The following is a 22,192-nucleotide window of genomic DNA, read 5'->3' as shown; positions in this document are numbered from 1 at the left end:
CATAAGTATCAACACAATGTATTATGTTTGAAACAAACATCTTGCCAATAAATACTACCTAAACATTAATATTAATTTTTTGATCAAATGTGTACAGTGTATTGACTCAATATTGCACAGTGAGTTCTATATGACATTTCCATAGTGCATTCAGTTTGTTACAGGGATAGTTTGCCACAAATATTGCAAAGCATCAGAGTTGACTTTTCCAAGTGAAAATAGCTGACCTATTCCATAGGGATGGAAGGCTGGTATAAATGTCAGTGTCTTAGGTTAACTGGTTATGGATTCACAGAACCTAAGGTTTTCATGGATGAGGAGACTTTGTTTCTAATATGATTTTTATATAATTATAAAAAAATACCACTTGCAAATAGAATGAGGATGTTATCATTAAATTCCAGTGACCAGTGAGCGTGTAAACAGGTTCATTCCAGTGAGCTTGTTTTCTCTTGTTCCAATCTAAATATAAATCATATATATATATATATATATATGATATATTCAGAGCTGTACCTCACCACCTGCATTTCAAAGAACAGGCTGTGCAAGCCCCAGCATTACTCCAGCTCTTTGTGCCTGTGCTCAGGTGAGACTCAGAACCTGTTGGTATGAGCAGAGCTGACACACACTAGTCCCGATAGTTTTCAATGTATGAATGCAGATATAATCTCACAATGGTTCCATAATTCATTAATCTCATTAAATCTTGATTCTAGAGCATCACTTCTGTGTGGGGTGGTCCTGCCAGTCCTTATGGCATTCCCATGCTCACACAGAGGGCTGGGTGCTGCCAGCAACGTGGCCAGCCATCCTGCTCTCCTGAAAACCAGTGACTCCTGGATCAGATGGATTCATGTGCTCTGGTCAGCTCAGTATCAAGCACTGGCAGGACTGTGGCTCACAGCAGATTTTCAACAGCTCACTGTAATTCACTCCCAAGTCCAACTACGAGAAAAGCATGTCCATGGCAGTGGGAGATGACTGTGACAGTAAGGACTGTATGATTTCACCTGTATTTGCATGAACTTACAACTGCTCTGACATTGCAGAAGGACCTTAAGGTGGGCATATACTGCTTTAATATACATTTAAGCTACATTGCCTTGCCAAAGTTGTATGAACTGTTCAAAATGCAAATAAGAATCATGGTCATAGAATGACTATGACTGACTTGGAAAAGATTTGACCATCAGTATAATGGTGCTTAATGCTTAGCGTGTAGTATCCCTTAGTGCTTAGCATGTAGTATTTCTTTAGGTAAAAGAAAATTCACTCACCAAGTGATACAATTAAAAATTTCTAAGAAACTACTGGTTAAGTATTACCTCATGATTACGTAAATCATGTTTATATCCCTCCTCTTTGCTGTTTATAAGTTTGTATATATTTAGATTCTTTATATTCAGGTAACAGAGATGAAATACTTATTTCTATCTAAAAAGACAGTAGGAAAAAACAGGGATTGAAAGGATTTTTTTTCTGTACAAAAAATACATTTCTATGACAGCAGCCAGTACCTTCACAGTACGTCCTTTGCTCCTCTACTTACCACCAAGGTTCAGTCATCCATAACACATCATAAAGTATCAGAATTGTTTCTCTTTCCATTTTTCAACACTGAAATTCAATATGCTACTACGGAATGTTTCCAAAGCCTTTCGCTATATCCCGATAAAATCAGGACTTTTTTTTACTTTAAAAAGGAATTAAATTCATGCAAATAAATACATAATGTGCACTGAAATACTCAATTCTATGATACAGGTGACTTTGAAGAAAAGCCCCTTTATAAATAATGAAACTAATTCTAATAAAAGAATATAGTTTCAAAAAAAATTAAAACGTTTCATTTTACTACAAGTTGATGTTTGCTACGTGTTCAAGCAGACTACATTTTCTACCTAGTTGGGTTAATCTGTGGGTTGAGTGTCACTCTTTTGGACTGTAGTGAATATTTGATTTTGAGGAATGGCTTCTTTATGCAGTTTTTGTAGTCCAGGGTTTCAGTCTTCATTTGATTCTGCATACGGGATCTCAGGTTACGCCCAGATCTGTAGAGAGAGAGGAGGAACACTCCTTTATGACCCTGCCTCTCCCATCAAACCTTAAATTAACATCGGTAAGCCGATCACACTAGCGGTACAGAGTATCAGCAGCAATGATATCATGTAACCCAACAGCAAGCTCAACTTAGCAGTTCCGCCCGCGCTTTGCGGGGATTTTTATTCGGCTTTGCTGTTCATCTTTTACACAGTTTTACACGCTCCTCAGTTCCCCTAGAGCAGTTTTTCCTCTAGCAACCCTTCCTGCTGACCCCCTTTTACAGCAGCACCCGAAGCAGCTCTCGCAGCGCTTACTCGGAGAGTGTGGTCCCAGGAGCCCGAGCAGAAGGCGGTCCCGTCGGGAGAGACCCGCAGGGTGCTGACACGGTTTTCATGTCCGAACAGAATGGACACACGGGAGCCCTTCAGCACATCCCACACGTTGATGGTGTAATCGTTATAGCCCGCGAACAGCAGGCGACCTGCAGAGACAAGGACATTTCACACTCTTGGCAGCTCCTAGCATGCCTTGACTGCAGCGGGGCCTTCTGCAGGACACTGATCGCCCAGGAGCCGCAGCCCACCCTGGGACCACTGCTTCCCTTGGGACAGCTGCGTCCCCAGGGGACATGTCCCCAAGACCCGCCCGTGGGGCAGCCCTGCCCGCGGGACAGCCCTGCCCGCTGCTGAGCTGTCCTGGCTAAATGCTGAAACACTTACAGTTAATTAGTTAAAAGCATTGTAAACTTTAATTAAATTACATAGAATGTGTTCCGTCATTAGAGGTGGGGGATGACTTCAAATCCTGACAGACTGAAGAGCACTTTAACAGCTATTGCAGGGTAATAATGCTTAACTCAGACCTTACACAGAAGTTGAATACAAATGCTTGAATGATTAACAATTTGGTAAGTGATTCACTGCCAAGGGGACGAGCTGTGGTGCTTGTGACCGTGACAGAGACGTTTGCCTCAGTTCCAGGAGGAGGGCAGTACACCACCCACACACCCCCACCCAGGGTGACTGGGGAGCTCTGCATTTGTGCTGGGACAGGAGAGACAAGACTCTCAGGATCTGTAGTGAAAAGTGGTAATGTCTCTTTCTTCATACCCCTCTAATATACTTTTACTATTAATCATTTGTTATCCTTTTAAAAACTATTTATGTAATTGCACTTAATAGTTAGCTACATTTCATGTTGCCTTTGAAATGTTTTTCATTATTATTGTGAAACTCTAGCCCAGCTGTAGTTAATGGCAAAATATTTCCTGCCTTCAGTAGGGCCAGGAAAATACTTTTCATCACTACAACGAAGCAATAGCCAGCTAGGTTATTTAAAGAGTAATTATTTTTACAGAGACAAAAGAAAGCTTCCATGCATTTGGTACTTATTACTTTTGGTAACTTTTAAGAATGAATGTTGTATCAAATTAAACTGAAAAATTCTACAGTTCCCCTCAAATCTCAACACTAAGATAACCTCCAAAGTTCAAGTCTCACCACTGAGAGAGAAGTCCACACTGGATGCTCCAAAAATGATGCTCTCTTTGGAATAAATTGCTACTTCTCTGTCTGCACGAAGGTCATATAAACGACACTAGGATTAAAACAAAACCAACACACATGCCTGTTCAGTAAATACTGGAAGCACTGGCTACAATATTTGGAAAAAATGGGAGTGGGAAGTGCAGCCTAACAGACATCAGAGGAAGCGGCTGCTTGGCTTCTTTCCTTCTGCTTCTTTCTGCTTCCTCCTTTCCTTCTGCTTCTGGCTGCTGTAACTGGGATCCTCTAACAGGGATCTAAGCAACACAAGGCTGTTTTGGATACACTGCAGGAAGAACTTTCTTTTCCAAGCCACTTCTCTAAGCCTCCTGCCTGTCCTAGAAAGACGTGAGTGGTGGGCCATGGTACCCACTGAGTCTGACACCCTCCTGCTTCCCCCTCTGCGGTTGATCAGGGCATCCTGCTGCTGGGGAGGTGCATGTGGAGACAATCTCTTAAACAACAGTTTAGCCACAGCCTGGGAGATGGGATCAAGTCTCTAATCACTGTTGAGGTCACAGACCATGTGGCACAGAGGAGCCTAGTCCTGGCTCTAAATAAAGCCAGGAAAGCAAACAGTCCTGCCCTTCTGGGAGGCCTCTCTGTTTGAAAAACCTATGTGAAAATAATTCAAGTGAAATAATACATTTTAATGCAGATCTCTGGTTTTCATTTCTCATGGAAAATCACAAATCACCTCTAACAACCTATACTTCCTGTTTTTATGATTTGCCAGCAAAGTTTGGCTTGACATGGAAATCATGTATCAGGCTTCACTGCCAGACTTCAGACTTCACTGCCATGTAGAAAGGCAGTCTGTTAGCCCTGAAATCAAAATGCACTTTTGAAACTATGTGAACTGAAACCCCTCCTCAATAAGTTAAGCTTAAGCAAACACTGGCCAGATGGGATTGCTAATATTAAGACTTTACTGTTGAAAAATGGCTGGTATTCAAGTCTGCACATAAAGAAGGGGCTGTTTGATTTGCAGGGCAGTGGGGAGCTGCCAGGTATGTGCAGTCCAGGTCTCCCAGTGCTGCACACAAATGAATGATTTCATCAGACTGTCCTGACAGGGACCTGGGGTCACTGCAGATGACAATACTGTCATCTGAGCATGCTTTTATGGATTACTTCCAGTCAGGATTATCTGTTCCTTAGAATCCCCAAGTATATAAATCAGGTCAAGGATACCACTCTGTAACACTGCAAAAACAAACCCCTTCATTTAAAGAATGAGGTAGCTGGAAACTGCCAAAACCTCTGTCAAAAGTACAGAGGTGGAATTTCCCATTATCCTGCTTGAGTCAGGGGTGTCAAGAATGGTTAAAAAATAAAAAAATATCAAATAAATTTGTAAGAACCTCTGATGCTGGGCATTAAAAGAGAGTGTTTTCACTGGAATTTAATGATGGACAATTTCTCTGTATCACTACCTCAGCACCTCAAGAGCTCACAGTACTGCATCCAAGTGTGCAGAGAGCCACTTGGCTCACCACAGGGCCAGAGGTATTAACTTCTAATCACAGATTTTTAAAACATAAAATCAGGGTCACTCTCTCCAAAGAGCCTTGGAATGGCTCCTTATCCAATGAAGACAAAAGGAATGTTTCTGTCGAATTTAGCCAGCATTGAGTGGACTCAAAACATGCTCTGAGGGCAGAGTACTTTAGATAAAGTCGTTGCTCCCAGGTGACTCAGTGTGATGTTTGAATAAACAGAAGAAATGAGGTGCCAGGTGCCTCCCCATCATCTGTTCTCATGCTACACTTAACTGCCAGCTCAGGCCCTGCAGGGCTGTGGTGGGGCAGAGCCTGGTCCCCAATGGGACACACCAGCTGCAGGGAGGGCCATCAGCCCTGAGCATCACTCAGGGGCACAGAGCACCACGAGGTAAATGGCATTTTGCTGATCAAATTTACCTGTCAATGCATTCTGAGCCCCTCCTAGCAGATTGCTCATAGATAAGTGACATCCATTAAGGGCTGATGTGTGATCTAGGATGACCTGGATGCAGTGACTCACTGCAGTGACTGTGGCCAAGGCCACCCTGGGGCTGCAGAGGCCAGTTACCCACTTCTGCCCTGCTCTGCCCTGAGCCCATGGCTCCTCTAATTTCTGGGACATGCTGACACAAGCTGCTGCATTTCAGCTGGTTCCTCCCATGCTGTGACCAAGAGCTATGTGAAGCCAAATATCTTCCAGTAAGACAACTAATTTTAGTCATGAAACTTCAGACACAGAGAATCTGAAATGAGTATTTGGACAGTACCTTTTGTAGAAAAGTCTGCAGACGTGACCTACAGTGTTATATGTGGTTTTCTCTAGAACATTATATATGGTATTTAATATCTTACCTTACAGGATTATTATTTCAGCAAATTTGATGTCACAGGCCCAGTTTAGTCACTAAAAGCCCTCCTCTGTGGTGTGACCTAGTCTTTTAGGAAAATCTGACTTGGGAAGCAACAGAATTTTCTTAAATTAGGTTGCTGCATTAACATACCGTGGCATCGTCTGAACCGGAGGCAAAAGCATCTCCACTTGGATAATATCTGTGCACAAGTGAAAGAAGACCAGAACACATTACATTACTTGGATGAGGTCAGACTTCAGAAATAGAATCAGCACATTGCTCAACACTGCAAACGTGTCCTCTCCCAGAAACACACTGACCTGACACTGTTGATATCTGAATCGTGGGTTTCAAATGACTGCACACACTGTCCAGACCGCATGTCCCAAACCATGGCTTTCTTGTCACATCCCTAGCAAGGAAAAAAAAAATCATTGCAGTTGTGCAAATGGTGACATTCACCCCTCATGTGGCTGATAGTCATCACCAAGCTCACTACATTCAGAGGCCCTGAACATCACAGCTCCCAGAGGATTTACCCAGCCAAGCAGCCCCAGAACTGGCTGCAGGGGTACCCTCAGCTGTGCAGTTGCAGGTGGGAGCAGAGTTCCACAGGAAGGCTGGAGCTGCCCTGCACTCACAGCCCTGCTCTGCTTGTGCTGCTGCCCTACCACTGTCTGCAGCCCCACCACAGCACAGAGATGCACAACTGACCTGTTCTCTGACCACTTAACCAATATAAAATACCACTACCCAGCCTTTAAAGTTTTATAACTAGTTATTTTCATACACTGAAAGAGAAAATTAAATCAGTGCATCCAGAGGGTTTCTTGCCCAGCCTCCTACCACGGTTATCCCCTGTCAGAGCTCTGCAGCCACATGCTTGATGGTGCGGTTGCTATGAGAAAAACAGCATAGCAGCACTTCATCTCACCCTCAAGCCAAAACCTGCCCTTCCAAGCTGTGCTTTGAAAGGACCATTCAACACTCAGTGCTCAGTGCACCCTGAATTCTTTGGGCAAGGGGCTTGGCCCATGGAGTCTACACTGTCCTTGGGGCAAGAGCCATCTCATACCCATAGGGCCACACTCTCAGCTGCAATGTCTCACTGCTGTCATAGTTGTAGTGACAGGAAAAAGAACATGGACTTTGCTTTGAAGAGTGATGGGAGATTTTAATAAACTTGCCCCTGCTGAGGAGCAGGCAGGCTGAGCTCCAGGGGCTCAGCCTCTCTGAGGCTGTGTGGGAAGAGCAGGGCAGGCCAGGTGGCTGCTGCTTCTGCTGAGCCAGAGCACCCTGCTCAGCAGACCATGGCACATGGTATTTATTTTAATCAAATATGACAGCTAATTAAATTAAACAGTTTCCTCACAATTCACGTATTTCTCTCTCTCTTTTTAAAAATTCTGTTGTTATAATGAAATCCTAGTGTTTTTAGTAAAGATGCCATTATTTCAAAGATGTAATGCTCCTTGGCACCAGCTTGTGGTTTCTGCACCAGAGAAACCAAACAGGATAAAGAATATTTTGGACCCAGCATATTTCCCTCTCAAGCCCCACCATAGCCCAAGCCCAGACCTTCATATTCCATGTGCTTCCATGTGCACTGTTCTTCCTGACCCCTCTGGGAGTTTGGGAGCAAGACTAATCTGACAAGCTGGTGCTTTGACTCCTAAGGTTTTGAAAGTGACACCAGCCACCACCTGTGGAGAGATGGACCCCCAGTGATACTCAGAGGCCACTGAGCACAACAGCCTGGGACACAACCCCAGGAGGGCTGGAATTTTCAGTTAAGTGGTTAAATGTAACAGCACCCAGCCTACATGCTGATACACTGACATGGCTTATTCCAGCTCAAGGTTACTGTACCACAGAGGCCCAGTATTCAGGGAATGACTCTATGCCACCATACCTTCCTGCTGTTCTGCCTGTACCTGCACCGACACGATGTTAGACAGGTCTTCACTGCAGTGGTGTTTTGCATGTGATGAATTAAATGAATGCATGTAAGCACAGACATGCCCAAGCTGCTCCATCAACACAAGTATGACATATTCCCTTAGCAGTACCAGAGCTGCTTGTGATTCCTTGCCCTATAATAAGCTGAGCTGTTCCCAGGGAGAATGAACCTATCCTTTCTGGGAAGCAAGCCTGGTGACAGGAAAACCCAAGAGAAGTAATGCACTTGGATGGAATTAGCTTTCAGTCACGCTTCAGAGCAGCTGTGCTACCAGCAGGCAAGCTGGGCCAGTGTGCTGGACTCTGCTCCTGATGTGCCAAATTTGATAAAAAGAGCCATAACAGAAGAGGTGCAGGTATATTGTGTAGGGATAAGACCACGACTCCAAGCACCCCTAACCCATGGTTGGCACCCTCTGGCACAAGGGCCATTTCCATCATCAAATACAAGATCAACCAGTGCTGGTGGGGCTCAGAAACCAGCAAACTTATTAGTACCTTCAGCAGAGTTACTGGTAGCAACTGGCCTCTCAGCTCCTGCCAGCTCTCTTTCTAATGTGGGAAAGACTAAGGTCACCTTGAAAAGGAGTTGAGCCCCATCCCACCCACCTTTATGCTTGGCCTGCCTCGCTACCAGGCTGTGTGCCAATGGCTCAGCTGCCTGGGAACAGTGATCCCTCAGCAGCAGGACATGATTTGGAAGATGCCCTGGGTACTTTCCCTGGCTAGTCCAGTCCTGCAGCCCCAGTGAGGTTTGTGTGCTCCCCTGCACCAGGACAGGGAGCAGAGTGTTCGACTGATGAAAGGGTTTGAAATGCCTCTGGTACCCCTGGAAGGCACACAGGACTCAGCAACAGCTGAAGATGTGGCCACACTCATCTCCCTGCTCCACCTCACACGAGGGGTTAGCCAGTGTCCAAGCTGCCCCTTGACTCTGGGGACATAGTGGCACACACATTACTGCAACCCCACTTGGGTGCCCTGAGCACAGCCTGATGCCTGTCACACCCCATCTGGCTCTAGAGATTTGGGCACAGGGAAGGAGCAAAGTGTGGGAAGCCCTCTGCAGTTCCAGGCTCCCACCCACAGGGACTCACACCTCCACTGTGGTAGGAGCCCCATCTCTAACTCTGAGCCTTCCCCTTCCCAGCAGAGGCGTTGTTTTGATCTCGAGCTGGATTGCTTTGATGTGGGGTGGAACTTGCTAAGTAAGCAGAACTGCAGTCAGACTGGCTGGGTTGGGTTTGACCCCACAGTCAGGGGTTTAATTTGCTCCAGCTTGGAAAATGTGCTTGCAATGAATGGATTGCACTGGGGCATCCAACATATACTCCAGCACTCTCTCAATAACATCATGAGCCTCCTACTTTGCTGCCTTTTCACTTCCATATTCCTTACTTTTATATTATGAGAGGAAGCTCCTGCTTACCCCAGAGACAAATGTATTTCCCGTTTCAGAAGGGGCCAGGTCCAGGCACAGGACATCAGCTCCATGACCATGGAAACTTTGTAGAAGTTGCCCACTCTCAACATCCCATAGAGCACAAGTTCCATCTCCACTTGCTGTCAGGATCTATAGGATGTGGGAAGAAGAGTCACAATACAAAAATCAGCAGATGACCTTCAGGTCACAAAGAAACAACTGACATGCTACATGTACACCAAAGGACAGCTTTAATTTAATGAAATATTAGGCCAATTATTTGATATAAATCAAAACCATAAGCCAAATGTGAACCTAAGTACAGCTTATGTGGTTTATTTTTAAGGAAAAAAGGTAGAGTAGAAAAGAGAGCTGTATGGACACCACTATCCCTACAGAATGTTTCAGTAATGGTCCCTTTTGTGTGGTGGGGTTTGCACAACTGACAGCAGTAAGGATCTGCTGGTATTTTCATATTCTCTAAAAAGGAGGCAGAACAATACTGGTATTCCTGTCTGCCCCTGTATTTCAATCTATCCATATTTAGGCTGCTGGAATTCAGCCCAGGTAAATGGAAAAACTCTTGGAATTAAGTATACCTGTTTAACTCACCTTTTTTTTTTCTTTCTGCTTGAAACAGTCAGGTTAAACCAAATTAATTTGGCTTAAGACATGGATTTTCTGAAAGGGAAGTAAGCCTGTCTAGACAGTTGTTTGATAAGTCCATCAACTCTCACTTGTCCTAAACCATTTGTGTGTGAAAGGGCTTGAACATACACTGCCTGAACATAGCTCACAGCTTCCCATCTGCTACAGTACTTGTAGAAAGCACATGTGATCAGAGCTTGTTATTGTGGCTAAATCCTGATGATGCTCAATTGTTCAAAATTTCCCCTTGGCACCCGAAACTGTTATGCAATCACAAATTCTGTAGGTTGAAAGAGTCCCTGTGCACTGGTGTGGAAGGAAGCAAGGGTGAACGTAGGAGGGCTCTCAGTTTTGTACACAGGTTTTTCTCATGGTTGGTGAGGAAACTCAAGTGATCCCAGTGGGTAGTTACAAGTTAAAAACAAAATTCTCTTCAAGAAGAAAATGATCACACAGTCACGAAACCATTCACAGAGTTGCATAAAGGTTAAACACTGAACATGTTTGACAGATGCTCCAAAAATTCTTCCCGTAAACAGAGGTCTGCAAAGCTGCAGAACAGACTGTTCTGAATCCTGCAGCTGAGAGATGCTCATGCTCTCAGATGATAATAGCAGAAGAAAATCCTGAATTGCCTTCCCAGCCAGTTTTGAGCCTAGATGAACTCCCCTGTTCTGGGGAATGTTTGTATTTGGCTGAGGAATGAAGACTTTCAGCTCTAAGGATTTGCTCTGTAACACTGTGGAAGGGAATATGAAGGGTATAGGAGTGGCTAAAGGTGTAAGGGAAGGGTCTGTTGGCAACCCAGAGCTCCAGTTAATGCTTAAAGAGAAATGATATCGACTCAACTTCAGGGTTGCTCTTCAGCCCTGCCACACTCGGGAGCATGGCTGCCTGCCCTATGCAAAACACTTGAGATCCCAATTAACTGCTGCTATTAATACACATGGAGCATTGTCACGTGGGGAGCATTATCACACCACAGAGCTGCACATACCTAATTTAGGAAGTGAGGCTCCCTGGCTCTCTGCTCACTGAGGCAGGGGAGGCTCTCTCAAGCAAGACCGGTTTGGGGCACTGGGAAAAAGGTGTGTGGGTCACCCAGCCCTGCAGCTTGGGGTCCATGTGGGAACATGATGAGCAGCAAGGGTGGGACCCTTTTTCAGCACCCACAGCCTGGGAATGACTCACAATGAGCCACCCCCAGATCTCCTCTCTTTCCACTGCACTGCCCAAAGCCCATGAGCACACTAAGCCCTAAACTCCTACCCAGCCTTCCACGCCTCTGTGGGAAGAGTGGGCTGCAGTTTAAGACAGCATTCAGGGCAGAGCTGCAGCCCTGGCAGCACCTAGCAGTGGGAGCTGTGGGGACACCTCCACCTCATGCTGGAGCTGCTCCAGGATAGCACCACATCCCTCCTGATGCAAACTGGGAGAGCAGAGCTGCTCTGCACACAGCTAGCAAAGCTCCTGCACAATGTACTTGTTGCACTATGCACCCTCAGAGTTACTGAATAGTTTTAATTCTCAATAGTTTTAATTCTGATGGCTTTATGTAAATTCAAAAAGATAAGAAATCTGGGATTATCTCGGATCTGCTACATAAGTGTCCTAAGAGAAGCTTGGCCAACCTGTTGCTTGTATTTGTTTGAATAATAACATACAGTTCCATAAATGATCACTTATAAGCCTAGCAATCACAAGAAAACCTTTTTTAAAGACTTCAGAAAAATTTCTGATTCACTAAATATAAAGCACCTTAATCCACTGTGACTTAACAATAGTAATACATGACCTTCAATATCAATGCAGTTTGCTGTATTTAATATGGAAAAAAATTCCCAACTTTTATTTCTTTTTTGTTATGAAAAAAAAGTGCTATTTTTACTGTCATAGGATTTAATCTCAAAGCATTTAGGTATAGACAAGAAAAGAGAAAACTGGGTTTATATCTCATCAAAAACATTCCACTTAATGTAGACTCTAATTCCACACAGCTCCTGCACAGGAAGGTCAGGGCTAAGCAAGCCTGAGTGCTGGGTACCTCCACCACTTGTTTCCATGGCAATGGACTTAAATTAGCACCTAGGAGTCATTACAGAAACCAGAGTGACAAACAACAACATACTCTCGGCTTCACATGTCCTGAAATAGAAGCAACAAGAGCTGATATTTCCTTCAGAAGAGCTCCAAATATCTGGAAGAAGGGGACATGGTATTCCCTTTCCAGCAGCTCTATTGACATTGAGAGCTATAAAAATGCTCTATTCTGCCACTTATTTTGCTGCAGAGCTGCACTGAGAAGAGCTTTAATTAAATTCAGAAACCAGAGAGGACAAGGGGATTATTCTGGCTCCTTTCATCATCTTCTGTGTTCCTAGAGAAAGAGATCTTTGAGATATTCAATAGAGAGGAAGGCTGGCTTGGTCTCAGATCTGCATTCAGTTCCTGGCTTTGCCATCACCTCCCATTGTGGGTCTCTGTGCTCCACCCCACTGCCTGTGAGATAGGAGCAGCATCACTCCTTTCCCTCGAGGGAACACAGCACTGCATGTAGAAACAGCAGGTATGGCCCTGTGGGGCCATGCTCAAGCTCAATTGTATCACTTGGCACAAATAAAAATACTTTGAATGAAAGCAAAAGCAAATGTTGCCGGATGTCCAGGACAAAGCAGGCAAACAATACAGTCACCATCAGCTCACACAGCACCCAACCCAGTCCTGGCTGAACCAGGTTTTAACTATTTGCAATAGTCTGGGCTCCTAAAAGCACAAACTGGGGCGCAGAGAGGTACAAGAGAGGTCCCTCTGCAGAAGCCACAGGCCTTTGTAGGGACAGCCTGGCCACAGGCTGTGACAAGCATTTCCTTAGAGCAGCTTTTGCAGCACCTTCATTGCTGTTCTAGCAGCCCCTGCAGGGGCAGGACATGGCCTTGGGTGCCCCAGGAGCAACGAAGGACACGTGCACTGCACCAGAGTGCAGCTCGTGTTAGGTGACGGTGAGCAGCGGGTAGGGGACGCATTTACCTGCATGTCTGAGTTAGTGAAGCTGCAGGCAGACAAGTAGTTCGTGTGCATTGCAACAGATTTCTTCTTTGCAGCCATATTTTCATTTTTTTCAAATGTCAGAGGGTACACAGAACACTTGTTGTCCAGGCCACTGAAGAGAGTAATAATAGCAGTAACAGAGAGAGGAAAACTGGTTAAAACTGCAACGACAAAAGGCGAGTGGTGATAAGAAGGACACCACCTGTCAGTGCTGTGCTGCCAAACCCTTACAAGCACCGACTTCCCTGTATTGTGCTGTGTGGGATCTCCCTGTGCAGGGAAGCCCCAGCTGCCTCACCAGCCTGGCTGCTTTACAGAACTTGAACAGCTGCGCCTCAGTATTTTTCACCCTTATCGAGTTTATAAATGGCACTGAATGAAACCTCACGAAAGTATAAGCTGGGAGGTGACAGCAGCCACCTCAGGGTTAATGTTTCACATACAGCCAAACTGCCATTCTTCTGCTGACATCTGTCATGGCAAAGATCAGTATTTCAGCATCATTATACACCTACCTTAACAAATGTGACCTAGCTCCTATAGGAGAGGCAGCATAGCTAGTAGTGGGTGTGAAGACAAAACTTATACAAGTTTGGTAAAAAGGCAACAGAAGCACCGACCCCTGTAGGTGCTGCCCCCCTCCTGGACAGTTGTACCAGTTAAGCTGTGTCAGACCCAGGACTCATATCTGTCCCTTTCCTAGGGCTGTGGTAGATCAGTCTGCCCTGGTCCCTGGGATCCTGGCACACCACCAGTTGCTGGTTCTGTGCCTTACATTATGTGCATGGCACTTAACTGACAGCACAACAGAAATACAGAATTAGGTGCAATGTATACATGCACTCCTGGTCTCTGCTGCAAGTGTAAAGACAGAGCTTGCTTGCCATTCTTTGGGTTCTAGTCAGAAACAGTTTCCAGACTCCTTTTCACACACAGAGTCTGCTTCTCTGTCTCAGTCTGCTGTGTTCTAGATCTGAAAGCTGCATACTGAAGTCTCCCTTTGTTCCTTTCTCTCGCCCCAAGCTTGCTTTGTCTGATCCACCCAGTTCCTTCTTACAAGATGTTTTGCCAACATTTCATCTCTTTATTTTTTCCCCTATCTAAGCTTATTTTTTTTCAAACCCAAGCCCTCAGAAAACTACAAGATTATCAAGGATGGGGTTACTTCTCCTCATCCCATCTTAGCAAGAACTAGTCACATACATAATCATTAATGATGAACCTCTATGTCATAAAAAAATGAGTGCAAAGTAAGAACACAATTAAAACCTCTTTCCCTTAGAAAATATATCCAACATAGACAACCACACTAGAAAAGGGAAGTTGCATGCATGCAGAATTACTAACCCATTATATAAATGCTGAAAGAGGATTATTTTCCATGCTTACACAAATGTTATTGCACTGAAGTCAGTGGAGATAATATGTACGAGCCATTATGGAAACAGAATCAGAGGCACTGAATGGAGACCTTCCACCCACAATCACAGCATGCAAACTTCTATCTGTCAGCTTCTGAGGACACTGCAACAAATCCAACTTCTCTGTGTAAGCTGCTGTGGAAACTGGGAACTTACCCACAAGCAATGGCACATCCGGAAGGGGCATAAGCACATGCCATCACCCAGGTACAGGGCATCGTCACGGCGTGTTCCTGAAACACAGCACCCCTTTAGACTGGCACTCACTGCTCCCCTAGTCCATGCAAGCAAACAGTGGGAATGATCAGTGCAGTATTTCTGTGGGACATCCTCAGGGTCAGTGCAAGGTATAGGTGTTCCCCCCAGCCATAACTCACAGGTAAGTCAACAGCCCTGACTGCAGAACGCAGCAGAGCAGCAGGAGGATGGCCAGTCCTCCTCTGACACTCTCCACCTTATTTATGGGCCCCAAACTGATCACAGAGCACATTTTATTGGATCATCCAGTGCTGTGAAAGGTCCCCACTGCTGCACATGTAAAAGTGAGTTAAAAACAAGTAGTGTTTCCTCATCTGTGTGGTGCAGGGTGCCACGAGGCAGCCCAGACAGGGCTTGGAGGAGCAGTGGCACCATTTCACAGCAAACACCACAGCTGAAGGATCCCCAGATCACACACAGCACCTGCTACAGGAGTGCCCAGGAAAGGTTCCCCTGTTTTGCTGGCTGGGCTTTGCCTCCCTTGTGAGCAAAGAAGTTGGATCAGACTCTCCCACTGGAGACCATGACAAACCCCAGTGCCCTGACAGGGACTTTGCTCAGAAACAGGTCAAGGGACGTGACTTGTCCTGGGCTCCTTTTTTGGCGGGGAAGTCTGAATTTTCACCCATTATCCCACTGCTTCCAGTGACACCTGTGAGCCCTTCACCCAACCCCACTGTCATTTGCCCTAGGCACAGAATTTTGTAAAGTTTCACTTACTTTGTTGGTAGTGAAGGAATCCCATACGATCACCTTCCCATCCTAAATGAAAGCAGAGAGAAAGAGAAACTGAGACCTTCCAGAGACCTGGCTGCTTCCCAGCTTGGAGAAAACTCTGCTGCTCATTTCCTCTCCCCACTCTGTTATGTCCTTTTGTCTCCATTTTAACAACAGCACAGTGGTCACAGTGAAGCACCAAGGAGACACTTCTCAATAGTGCTGTTGTACCCACCACAAGAGAAGTGAATCTCCTCCTCTCTGAGATGACTCATGTTTGATGAAAAGACCAATTTATTTTTCAATGTTTTTCTCTTCCCTCTTAATGGCTCCATGAGTGCTCCTTTCACCTGCAGCACATGCCACAGACAGGGCCATCTCCTCAGCAGCCTGACACCTGTAAGCCCTCACTTGCCCCAACTGACTGTTTATGGATATTGCACAGTTTATTCATCTTCCCTTTCCAGTCTGATCCTGGTTTTCCCTTTACTTGTCACTACACTTACTTAACCTTCAATTATCCATTATACAATCAGCTAAATAGCCATCACAGAGCCTTGTACAGAGAGCAGCACAATCACTTGGTGTACACCAGCTACACTCGTGCCAGCTACTTTGCCTTATGCACATAAAACTGTAATCTTCCCCATATCATGAAAGTGAAATGTTTATTACTGAGCAACAACTGCTTCTGTACCTGGACTTACAGCTCTTAAAATAGAGTAAAAAATGCATTTCAACCTGTCTGTTCAGTTTTCTGATCTACACACTAACATTTTAACCACTTTAAAAAGCGTGACGTTAAATATTTAAATTATTCTCTTTGTGGAGATCACCATGAATGGTAAAAGCTCACAGTAAATGAAGGTGGCTTGCAAGCAGATTGCCTATTTTTATCCCTCAAGTGAGACCCCTGACAGATTTCATGTAGGTCAATGAACAGCTGTGAGATGCAAAAGCTCACTCACTGCCATACTGGGCTCAGGATGAACCAGGGGATCTAGAAAGCAATTATCTCATTACCTCCTCCAGCTTATGAGACTGGTCTTGAGCAGGTGTTAGGACAGTTTCTCAAAATGCCCAAATAAATAGAGTAATTTTTGAAGGATATCTGAGGCTTTCAAGGTCATATCAATCATACAGACAGCAGAAGAAATTTCTGTGCAAAGAAATCGCTAAAAAAAAACCACCAACATTTCTTCTCTTTTCCTGATTATCTTCTCCGAACACATAACCTGAAAAATCTGCTAAGTATTTAATCTGTAAAGAACAAGGAAATAGATGTCGCCTCACATGAGTCTATTTTTTTATTGTAGGAGGGAATATGGGAAAATCTGTGTATGACCAGACAAGAAATATTTAGGGTATTAGCTACAAGAGGTGTACCAATGATTCAAAGGTTAGATTTACACTCTCTAAACAAATACATTGCCAAGGAACTTCTTTCAGGGCATCTTGAAAACATTTACAATGATCCCAGGTATCATCTGATAGCAAGAAGATTTAGTATAGTGCCCAACAGCATACCTGGGAAGAGCTCACAATTCTTCTCTTGTCTTTGCACCAGTCCATGCAGAGAACTTTGTTTCCATGGCCCTTCAGGGTCCTCCTGGTCTTCATCACAAACTGTCCCAGCGCCTCCACACGCTCTGCCACCTGATGAACTGCAGACAGCTGATGGTTAGAGAGCCCTTCATCAAAGCTCTGCCCTGGCAAGTATCTGTTTATGAGCAATGCCCCTGGAGAGATTAATCCCTGAAGTTTGAGTCCAATGAGCTCTGCTTCAGAGCTGGCAGGTGGCTAACACCAAAGTGGGTGGCACAAGAACATATTCACCAGATAAAGACAAGGATGGATTCACTCAGGGTTGAATTCCAGGGATGTAGTAGCGGAAGCTCTTGCAGACCATCCCACCCAAGTGTAACTGGAAAACAGATTACACCTTTGCCCCCCTTTCCTGGTAAATGTTCAGGCCTGCAGGTGGGCAGACAGGTGTTCTGGAGGTGAGACTCCCATCTGCAGCACTGGGGTGGTGCAGTGGGATACAGGTACTGGCACTGGTGACTCTGCTGTGCCATCCCTTCTGGTGGCCAGGAGCTGAAGGGCCAGGACACAGCTCTGAGTGAGCAGGAAGCTGGACTTTTGCCATAAGAGCGCACTACCCAACTTTTCAATAATAACTATGGACATCAAGGACTTTGTGGGATGTCCCTTCTACAAAAGAGGGAAACAGAGGGCAGGCAGGCAATTTTCCTGAGCAGCATCCTCTGGTGGAGAAGTCAGTTCTTTGGTACCTCATTTAATAGCAGTACTTTCAGCTGATGTTGTTGAAAACCCAACAAATTTACATTTCTGCTGACTTTGACACAAAATTCATGCAGCTGGCAGAGCTAAAAGGTCTCATACAACCCTGATGCCTCAAGCTGGGGTCACCTGTAAATATGTGGGAGAAAGTGTCATCTGAGGAAATCTATTTGCCCTGCTCCAGCATGTTCATCCTGTGTGGAGCTGAGCAGGGCCATGTATCCCAGCACCCAGGGGCAGCTCTTCACACAGGGAGAGTGGGACTCACTTCAAGTCCCACAGCAGAGCAGAGATCCTGAGGCTGGAGACTCTGGCACCAAAATTAAAAATTACTCTGTCTAGAGGAGAGCTGACAGGATCCAGCACTTGCTGTGTTGTGTGGCTGTCCACACCAAAACCTAAGATGATCCAGCTGCTGCTGGCTGTGGGGGAAACACCTGGCTCAAACCTTCTGAAATAAATGGAGAAGTCCACATGCTTTAATGAGCTGGAAGAGGAAATTTTGAGCTTTTCACTGCCCTGCTGGAGACTGAGCTTCACAGCCCCATGGCAGGTGGTGCTTAGGAGCTGCCTTGCTACTTCACCCTTCATCACTTTTCTGGGGCTGCAAGAAAGCTGAGGGGCTGGGAAGGGCTGTGACAGTGAGAGAGCAGGCATCCTGAACTCACAGATCATTTCTTGGCACAGGCTCAGTGAAGCAATTTCTGCCCAAGGCAGAGACTGATTTCTAGTGGAGTACCTTTTCAAGAGCTGTCTTTCAAAGCCACCAGCCCCACAGGCTGTGTCCGAATAATGCTCTCAGCTGAAATCTCTGCTCAGCCAGTTTCCCTGAGCCAGGGGACAAGCGCTGCCCACCACTCCTCACAACTTGCCCATAAGTCAGAAGCAAGTTTCTGAGAAAGCACCATATAAACCCACTGAGGAAAAGGTACATTCCCCCTACTACTGCCCATAGAAACCTGCCAAGTGATCCAATCAAAAGGCATGGAAACACAGGACAGGAGGTAATTATGGCACTGGAAAGATGCTTGTGTCCAGAATATATCTGAAAAAACAAATGTTTCACAGACACTGGACAAATGGTTTCCATTATGTGAACGAAGCTGAGACTCTGTGAAATGGTCTGGTTTAGCCTCACTGATTCTCTGAGGATGCTTATCTCCAACCACAGCCATAATAATCCTGCTCCTGCCTAGCACAGGGTTCAGAGTCAGACAGTTATTTTTAAGCATTCACCAATATTGTTCAAAGACAGTGGAAAATCATGCACTCAGACAAATAGATTAGCTAAAGCCAGTAAACAGCTTGAGTAGTTTTACAGAGGTCCAGATAAAACTGCCTATTTTTCTTTAAAATATTGTTTGGCCTGAACAGGAAGGGTGGAATTGATGCAGATACTCTTGGGTCCTTGGTGTTTTCTGTGTTGGGTCTAATGGTCTCTCTGGTCCTAAAAATTCATGGATCACACAAACAGAACAAACTTTTGTCTACACCCAAAATTTTAAGCTCTTGAATTGATTCCTTAAAATTATAAGACTGCAAATCAAATGCATGTTTGGCATTTCCTTTTTGAGAGCTGCTGTTTAGAACCAACTGAACAAATAAGGGCAATCCTATTTCAGCCAGCTATTTGTTCTGGGAACCACAGAGGGAAAGTCATGATCCAAGCAAAAGAATGCAGAAGATACAATTTTAGATTGGGGGAAAAAAAACCCAAACCAACCACACAAAAATCAGAAATGATGCCTTATTCTGAAACTTACAAACTCTGCAGATATAGTACCTGGGAATAATTTAGGTGTAAAAAAGCTCTGATACAGAATCAATGATATAAAATATCATAAGGGAGCATTGCTCTACAGCAGCATAACACTTTTGCCTTAGAAATGCTGTAATGGCTTTGCAAACACAGCTTTCCAATGGAAATTCACAGATTTTATATATGACAAAGAATATCCCATCACTATCAATGGCACACACAGTTACAGTGTCACTGTAATCATAGGTAAAATGTTGTGAGCAAAAACGGGTTTAATATGCTTAAGAGGTCTGTTAACCAAAGACCCTGCCACTTCTGATACAGAAATGGTACCACAGGAATATGGTGATTTATGGTCATGTTTCTGTAATGAGGACATCTTTGTTTAACAATTCTGATTAACAGGATATTCATATAACATGATTGTCTAACTTAGACAAGAAAATGTTCTATTTATTCCAGAATATATATATGTATATTTTATTGTAATCCTTCCCAACCAGAAAATCAAAAGTGTTTTTCAGTCCCTCATTCCTACAAAACATAAGTCACTGGAGAGAAGCTCAGATTCCTTTTCAATGCTTAAGGCATCATGACAAATGAAAGAAAAGTTTCAATCACCCACTAATATTTTTAATAGAGCGAGCTACATGATTTCAGATGGAAACAGTAACTTACATGTTTTTCTTAAAAAGAAAAAAAAAAAAACAAAAGCAAAAAAACCCAAACGAAACCAAAACAAAACCGTGCATTGTATCGTTGCAATTATAAAATGACATAATGATAATAAAAGGGTTTGTTATATCTCAGAACTTGCGAATACCTATTTGAAAAGCTCCATTAACGTAAGGTGAGCTGCTTTTTCCTGGAAGGGGAAGGTGGTAGGGGGAGGGCCGGGCTGAGCTCTGTCCATTTGTTGGGTGATCCCTGGCTCCTGAAGCTGCAGCTGATCACGGTGAGTTACACACTGACAGCTCCAGCTCTGACTCACCCGCACCTCTGAATCAGCACCGCATCCCTGCAACTCGTTTCCCTGGCAGAAGAGGGGCAGAGGAGCTGTTTTTGGAAACAGTGCTGCTTTTTAAGCCCTTCCACACCTCGGGTGAAATCCCGGCTTCATTAAAGCAAATTCCCATCAACTTCCACATGGCTGGGGTTCATGCTGGCTGCTGACACTACACCCAGACGGTGTGCGGTGAATGCCGGGCGGTACCCGGAGGATTTGAGGGTGCCCGTCCCGCCGGAGGCAGCGCGGCCGGGCCGGGCCGGGATCGCTGCGGGCGCTGCGCGGCGCCAGGCCCTGCCCCGCACGGACCCACGGCCACGGCAGGGCGCTGGCCGGGGGCACGCCGAGTCCGCCCGCAGGGCCCGGGCCAGCGCTCCTGCTCCCGCTCCTGCTCCCGCTCCTGCTCCCGCTCCTGCTCCCGCTCCCGCTCCCGCTCCCGCTCCCGCTCCGGCCCGGCCCCCGGCCCCGGCCCCGCTCCGGCCGGGCCCAGCCCCGCTCCCGGCCCCGCAGCCGCCCCGCCCGGCCCCACTCACGCTCCACGTCGTGCAGCTTGGCCCGCTCCTCCTCCAGCTTGCCCTTCAGGCTCTCGGCCTCGCTCTTCAGCGATGCCAGCGTCTCGTTCTCGTGCAGCCCCTCGGTTGCCATCTTTGCAAAGGAAGCGGGGAGAGCGGGGATGAGCGCGGGAGGGAGGAGGAGTTTGCCAGCCCGGCTCTCGGGGATGCTGCCGCGGCTCCTGCTGCCTCAGCAACGGCGCCGGAGCCGGCCCGGGCTCCCCCTCCCCTCCCGCTGACGTCCAGGCCAGTCCTGAGCACGCACACCGTGGGGACCAGCATCCCCATCCTGCCGGCTGCAGCACCCCCATCCCCATCCTGCCGGCTGCAGCATCCCCGATCCCACCGGCTGCAGCATCTCCATCCTGCCGGCTGCAGCATCTCCATCCCGCCGGCTGCAGCATCCCCATCCCCATCCTGCCGGCTGCAGCATCCCCATTCCCATCCTGCCGGCTGCAGCATTCCCTGTCCGGCTGCTCCAGCACCCCCTGCTCCAACATCCCAGCGGTCTCCAGGCCGGCAGCTGGGACCAGCCTCACCTCCCACCCCGCTCCTACACAAATGCCAGGCCCTCTTCACAGCCCAAAGGTTTCATTTCCACAGAAACACATGCCAATGGCTTTTTCTGCTACATTCCTAAACTTGTTCGTACAACCTGCACAATGTGGGAGAAAGAAGGAAAAAAAGGCCATCGGTCACCCCAATGGCATTTTAAAACTCCAGATTGGGAAGACAGATCTTGTCCAGGGTTACCAAGTCCCATCGTAGCTCCATCACACTCTGATACTCCTGTGGGTAGGGGGTACTGGGAGAATCAGCTATGCAGGTCTCTGGCTCGGCTCCTGGGCCAGCAGGACAGATGCAGTGGTGAAAACTCTTCTCTCTACTATGCTTTGAATTCCTGATTTATAAATTTGGTGTTATCAGGGTTCCTTTCCTTTTTGTTTCACTCCTTTAGACAAAGTAGCTCTTGTACCCCTTGTATATCTTACTCTCAGATGTGCACATAAGAGTCTGTGGCATTCCCATCTCTTGAAACAGAGCGGTTTCCAAAATCCAAAAGAGGTAATAAATAGCCCTTCACTTTGGTGTGGTGTGAGCCCAGGGGCTCAGCTCTTTGGGTTCCCCTCACATGACTAGGTGCTGGGCACG

General features: G+C 46.0%; 1 protein-coding gene across 1 annotated transcript; it reads right to left on the bottom strand.

The window, feature by feature from the left end:
• On the bottom strand, nt 1–21,219 carry GNB5 (G protein subunit beta 5). Its single transcript, XM_084213672.1, has 11 exons — nt 21,023–21,219; nt 16,948–17,084; nt 15,424–15,465; nt 14,602–14,678; nt 13,004–13,136; nt 9,335–9,478; nt 6,267–6,358; nt 6,097–6,145; nt 3,546–3,642; nt 2,361–2,527; nt 1–2,054 (listed from the first exon to the last, which is right to left on the bottom strand). Exons 1-11 carry the CDS (start codon nt 21,132–21,134, stop codon nt 2,043–2,045), a joined length of 1,062 nt encoding a protein of 353 aa, XP_084069798.1. The 5' UTR covers nt 21,135–21,219; the 3' UTR covers nt 1–2,042.
• Nucleotides 21,220–22,192: the final 973 nt, after the last annotated feature.

This window comes from Fringilla coelebs (assembly GCF_963513975.1).
Source record: "Fringilla coelebs genome assembly, chromosome: 12".
In the NCBI taxonomy this organism is placed as follows: Eukaryota; Metazoa; Chordata; class Aves; order Passeriformes; family Fringillidae; genus Fringilla; species Fringilla coelebs.
Note: the sequence above shows the minus strand (reverse complement) of the source record. Positions and strands in the feature narration are given on the sequence as shown.